This window comes from Trematomus bernacchii, unplaced genomic scaffold (assembly GCF_902827165.1).
Source record: "Trematomus bernacchii unplaced genomic scaffold, fTreBer1.1, whole genome shotgun sequence".
Taxonomy (NCBI): Eukaryota; Metazoa; Chordata; class Actinopteri; order Perciformes; family Nototheniidae; genus Trematomus; species Trematomus bernacchii.
The window spans coordinates 4,316,275-4,323,072 of NW_022987840.1; the positions used below are offsets into that span (position 1 = coordinate 4,316,275).

A 6,798-nucleotide genomic window follows, 5' to 3' on the forward strand; every position below is an offset into this window, starting at 1 on the left:
GCACTAGTTTAAAGAAAAACCCTCTTCAGTCCTGCATGAAAGACTTGTTTTTGTCCAGCATCAATTGTGTAAAGCCCTGGTACTCCTGCATCATTAGCAGCCGGAGGGGAATGTGCTTTATCTAAGACTGGGTCTATAAAAGGAGGGAGAGGAAAGTGCAAACTCACCTCAACTTCATGAAGACCCAGGACCAGGTAAGCCTCACACTTCGAACGTTCCTTAACATATCGTTCAGCATTTCGTTTTAACTTTTGAAGATACAAATCGATTTATTTGGGAAAAAATACCAAGCAATAAAGGGGGGGGGAACCTGTCATTTACACATCATGATCTTTGTGTAAACCTTATGTTTGTTCTTTTTCTTTTTATATTATAAATATAAGTTATTTTATATCTGGAGAAATGTGTCATGTCGTAAAAATGTGACAGGAAGTATTTTTCTGCAATCTTACTTTGTCTTACTAAATCTTTATTTTTTCCAGGAAAATGTTTGCTTTCCTGATTTGCATCTTGACCGTGCAGCAAGTGAACTCTGCCTGCAATGTGGTAAATGTTATAAGTACGAGTATTATAGAGCATTGATATACATTATTTGATGCAAATGCTTGAAAGTATGTTTAGTCGTTTACTTTGGAAGTACTAAAACTTCCAAAGTAAAGTAGTTTTATTTTTTTATAACTTAAGTACATTTTAGACACAGATATTGTGCATTGTGGTGTACTTAACAGAATAAGGTTTGACATGAACATATTAATACAAAATTACTTTAAGACTACCAAAGTCTGTGACCCTGCCACACTTTTGAAAAGCAGAAAAAAAGGCACTACCCGCTGGCTGAAGGAAACTTCTTTTTTTTTTTACACCTAAATGGTACGCCTATTATGTTTCTGAAATCAGTTGAGGAGAGAAATAGGTGACCAGTGACCGAATATTGGTTTATATTTGATCAGCTCTCCTGTTTGAAAGTTTGATTAGAGTTAATAAATGATGATTGACACTGCACTACAAACTCCATGGCTCTGATTGGTTTTTATTCGCTGCAGTGCAAATCTCCTAAGCAGCACAGGGGAAAGAGAAACATGATATTTGTTAACTGATTATCTGATCATGCACAGGATATCGAGACAGTTTCTGCAAATATGAAAACAAGTTACTTTTATTAAAAGTTGCGGTTGAAGCTTTAAGTTTAAGTAAAGCAAAGTTTTAATGAAGTTAATACAAAACATTCCAGTGCCGTTCTTGTGCAAAGAACGGCAATTAAGTTAATTTAAATTGTGATTCACATACTTCTAAGAAGTAAAATGATTTGACTATATCCTCTCCTCTTCATCTCCTTTTCTTCCCTTTCCAAATGAACCTTTCTGCACCGTGGTGGGTCCACAGCAAGGTAAGCACAATGTAAACATCATCAGGCATGTTTAAAGAGCCATTTCATTTTCCAGTTTAAACTCTGATACTATGCCAATAAGTCTCACATTATGATTATAGGATTTGGTAAAACCCTCTATATTCTTTTGTAATGTCAAGCCATTTCAGAGTAATTACCACACCAGGATATGTGTGAGTCATAGCCTAGATATTAAGCAAACAGAGTAAATATTAATGTATTATTTTTAATCTGTTGTTTACACATTGGTTTTAGTGTATGTGTCTCTGTGTGTGTGCAGACATTTGCCCAGACAACCCAGCAGTTCAGGCTGAGATCGTTAACTATCACAATGAACTGAGGAGAGCAGTTGAGCGTGCCTCGGACATGCTGCTTATGGTCAGTCCTTCTTTGTACTCAGATAATCAAAGTGGCTCAGATAATATTTGCTAATAATTCTTAGCTTTTGTTTTCCCTTGTTTGTGTGAATACAAAAAAAGAACATTAAATTGGTGAGAACATGTCTTATCATGACATTGTGTATTTTGATTTATTTTTGTCATTGCTATTACTGTAATGGTCTTTTTATCTTATTATCATTATTGTTTTGTCATAATTGTTTTGTCATCTTTTTTGTATTTCTTTTTTATATAGCACCTGCATTTGTACTCTGTACTGTATGTTCTCCTGTTATTGTGTTATGTGTGGGAAAAACCAATAAATAACGGCACAATTATGTTTGTGGGTGTTCAAATCTTTACATTTCTTTCTTTATTTCTCATACAGAGCTATGATGAAAAGGCAGCAGTCAATGCTCAGGCCTGGGTGGACCAATGTATTCTGGCTCATGGAGCGCCCAGCACCCGCATGATAGATGGTATATTTTATTCTTTGCCTCTCTTTTTTGTTTCTTCTTATCTTGCTCCACATACATTATATCAGAACCTTAAATAATATCTCAGATGTTCATCCGTTTAATGGTTCTCTTTAAACCAACTGACCTTGTGATTGATTATCAATCACAGTGACATTATGTTATTCTTTTAATTACAAACTAGGCCTATCTGGAGTAGGATAAGTTATCATTATCATTTATAGGCCTTTTAATGATAATAATAATAATAATAATACATGAGACTTTTAGCGCTTTTCTAGAAACTCAAAGACGCTTTGACAGAGAATAAAAAATAAATAAATAAAAATAAAACAAAGAAAATTACAAAAAGAGATAAACAAAACATAGGGGGGGGGGTGGTCAGTGGTTGAATGCAGTGTTGAACAGGTGGGTTTTGAGTGATGTTTTGAATGCTGTGAGGGAGGAAGAATGTCTGATGGATTGGGGTAGTGAGTTCCAGAGGGTGGGTGCAGCAACGGAGAAGGATCTACCGCCCCAGGACTTGAGGTTGGTCCGGGTGGGGTGGGGGGGACAGGAGGTTGGCAGCAGCAGAGCGGAGGGAGCGAGTGGGAGTGTGTCTGTGGAGGAGGTCAGTCAGGTAGGATGGGGCTAGGTTATGGAGGGCTTTGTATGTCATTAGGAGGATTTTGTACTGAATTATCTGGGGGATGGGGAGCCAGTGGAGCTTGATGAGGACGGGGGTAATGTGTTCACGGATTCGGGTGTGGGCGGCGGAGTTCTGAATGTATTGAAGTTTGTTGAGGATTTTTGCAGGTGAACCATAGAGGAGGCTGTTGCAATAGTCCAGACGGGAGGTGATGAAGGCGTGGATGAGGGTTTCTGCAGCAGTGGGGGAGAGGGATGGACGTAGACGGGCGATGTTTTTGAGGTGGAAGAAGGCTGTCTTGGTGATCTGTTTGATGTATTTGTTGTAGGAGAGGGTTTGGTCAAATATCATGCCTAGGTTCCGGATGTGAGGGGAGGTTTGAACTGGGAAGCCGTCTATGTTGAGGTTGAAGTTATGGATAGATGTGGTGAGCTTTTTTAGTCCAATGATTATTATCTCAGATTTATCGCAGTTGAGTTTGAGGAAATTGAGTTGGAGCCAGGATTTTATTTCAGTGATGCAGTTTGTCAGGATGGAGTGGGTAGCAGTGGAGATGGACTTGGTGGAGATGAGAAGCTGGATGTCGTCGGCAAAGCAGTGGAATTGAAGTCCATGACGGCGGATTAAGTGACCAAGGGGAAGCAGGTAGAGGATGAACAGGAGGGGGCCGAGAACTGAACCTTGGGGGACACCTTGGGGGATGCCTGTTTTATCTAAATAACTTGATTTACTGGGACATGGAAATAAAAACGGTGTGTTTGCAGACAGCGATTAATCAGTGCTGCCATGTGTTCCCACCAACGAACAGGATATGAATTAGGTGAGAATCTGTTCTATTCATCCTCACTTGACTCGTGGACTGACGCCATCACTGGCTGGCATGCTGAAGTTTCCCACTACCTGTATCCCACTGGCTCCACCAACGGCAAAGCTGTTGGTCACTACACTCAGGTAACGCACAGCAATGTGTCGACAAAGATAAGAGCAGAGAATAAAGTAGGCCTACATTGTGACCTTGTGTCAGCAGCAATGAATCGATGATTACTTTTAATTCATCATTTATAATATCGGAGTAATACCAATTGTTGAAATTAAATATAATAGTGATTTACCTTCAGAGAATTATCATCAGACTTTGTAGTTCCCATGAGCTCTGGAAAGCGTTTTAGCGTCTTTCAGCTCACTTTTTGTTTTTTCGTCCACGAATGTTCATTTTTGTTGATTCTCACGGATCTCATTGCGTCAGTTTTAGATGCAAAAGGGAGCTGCTTTTAGAGAAAAAGCAGATTAACCAAATAAAAAAATGTAGCAGCTGACGACCTGAACCTTTTCCTTAAGAGTTGGTATAGACCAAATCTGCGATAATAGGAAATAAGTTAGATTCATTTATTCGTTTATTTTGGATCAAGATACTTTTTTTGTTCCTAGATATACATTTTATGGTGTATTATCTGTACAAAATAGGTGTGACCAATCCTGCTTTCAACTCTCAAATAAATTGAAGATAGCTTTTTTGTACCACCATTGACAGAAGATATATGTTTGTATTTCAGCTCAAACAAATGGCAATTTCTTTTTCATTTCCAAATGTTTAACTTTCACTGCAAATATACCCAAACAACAATTTCAATATTAAAACTGACAATATAGACATATTTTTTAAATGTTTACAAAACAATGTTTGAACAACCAATAGACATCACTGTTTAAGATGTTCCTACTTAAAGTGCCACTGAAGAAAGTAACTTTTCTTTCCGTTGTCAGGTGGTGTGGAACAGCTCCTACAAAATTGGCTGTGGTGTGAAATTGTGCCCCAACGGCATCTATTTCTATGCTTGCCATTATTACCGAGCGTATGTGATCCTCATTTACCTTCCCTACCCATAAAACCCTGGACTTTGCTATGCATATGATTTCTGGGAGAGCTTAACGGTGGTGGAAAAAATATGAAGTGTCTATATCTTACTGAAAGGGTTGAAATTGGGTAAACACTATTAATCATTTTCTTTACAGAGGAAACTTCAAGGGTTGGCCACCTTATCAAGAGGGACCCCGGTGTGGTTCCTGTCCCAATGACTGTGAAGGCAAACTCTGCAGTAAGTAACACATGTGATCACAAATACACACTCTGGGTTATTTTTATAGAATATATATTTGAATGAATATGATCTACTAAGATAGAAAAAAAGACAATGAGCTAACATCTTTATTGTTTCATTTCAGCCAACCCATGTCCTTACATTAACAAATACCTCAACTGTCCAACCTTGAAAAACCAGGATGGATGCACCAATGGGCTGGTGAAAGCCTGGTGTCCAGCTGAATGCAACTGCACCACTGAAATCATCCCAATAGCCTAAAGATCAGCTGGTGAATCTGCAGTACCTAAAATGTTCAGACTAATTACATCCGTGTTGATTCTTTGCTTTACCAAGCATTCTACTTGACCTACAGTATAATCAATTTAAGCTTACGATGATATATAAATGACACAAGTACAACTATAGTTAGTACTGATGTTTTGGTAGGGGTTTAAAATATAAGCCTCTAGATATTCTTCATCAGAATTTTCTTAAATATTCCCTTTGTTGTATTTTAATTAACCTCCACAATCTTTAAGTTTGTCATATATGGTACTTTGGCATTAATGATACAATGTGCAAACATTTCAGCTCAAGCAGAAATATAATTATACTGATAATCCACCCATGCTCAAGATAATATGTATCAACTATATGAATCATACACATAATCATAGAATAAAGGCTATTTTAAAATTCAAGGTTTGTTGTTTGTTCTGTTTGATTAAAGTGAAGCATATAAATGATTGAGTTGCTTTCTGTCATTCTTCTCTCTATATATCCAGTCTCACGGCATTTAGTGTTATAGTCACGAAATTAATTTAATCTATTGATTCGTGTTCACCAACACGATTTTCGCATTTCTTTCGTGTCACACAGAACGATTTTAAAAGCAATGTATTTCTATTGGTAGTATGTTTCGTGCCTGCACCACGTCTTTTTGTCCGGTCGGGTCTTGGAAGACCGGAAGCTGTGTAGTTCATAAAAAAAATGTCTTACTCAATATCTTACCCTAAGCCTAACCCTATCCCTTTTATTTTAAATTGTATAATGTCGGAGTTTTTTTGCTGTCCGCGAGGAAAAGAAATGGGGCTCAGAGCCTCAGAATACTGAAATCTGTATTTTTTGTCATCTTTTTTTCCTTCTAATTTGTTATTATTTGGTGCAGGCACGAGACATACTACCAATATAAATGCATTGCTTCTAAAATCGTTCTGTGTCAGAATACTTAAATCTGTATTTTTTTAAATGTCTTTTTCCTTCTAATTTGTTATTATTTACATTGCTTTTAAAATCGTTCTGTGTGACACGAAAGAACACGAATCAATAGATTAATTTCGTGACTATAACACGAAATGCCGTGAGACTGTGTTGGCATGTGACAACGTCCAGTGGCAATTTTGTTTATAATTACATCAACAGTGCCAGTACAAAGAGCCTAAGACACACAATGGACAGTGGATGCTAATGCTTCTCCTTGTCTGCTGATTGTGTAAATAGACAATTATTTGGGATCAGGATGGATCAACATGTCAACTTTATAAACTGACAATAACTCAATGTTAAAGCTTGTTGCACTGCCACCAAATGGCCAAAGAAAAGAATACTTCTGCTGATATGAACTACAGCAATGCTCTAACAAGGATTATGTTAGTTAAGCAACCAATGCTGTGGTTACTGTATGTTGCTTATTGCCTTATGCAGCAGCCAACAGTAACATCAGGTTAATGGTGAAGTTGCTCAGTGAAGCTCAACAGACATTTGACAGTTAGTCGATATGAGTTTGTAGACTGACATTCCCTTATCTAATGATATTAAGAAGTTGCAGTCTACATTTTGCACTTTCAAA

General features: G+C 37.6%; 1 protein-coding gene across 1 annotated transcript; it reads left to right on the forward strand.

Annotated features, from left to right (window-relative positions):
* Positions 1-483: 483 nt before the first annotated feature.
* Positions 484-5,228, forward strand: LOC117468614 (cysteine-rich venom protein). The gene is made up of 8 exons (XM_034112849.1): positions 484-546; positions 1,384-1,387; positions 1,668-1,765; positions 2,153-2,243; positions 3,677-3,819; positions 4,633-4,721; positions 4,882-4,964; positions 5,092-5,228. The coding sequence occupies exons 1-8, from the start codon at positions 487-489 to the stop codon at positions 5,226-5,228; spliced, it is 705 nt and encodes a 234-aa protein (XP_033968740.1). The 5' UTR covers positions 484-486.
* The last annotated feature ends 1,570 nt before the right edge of the window (positions 5,229-6,798 follow it).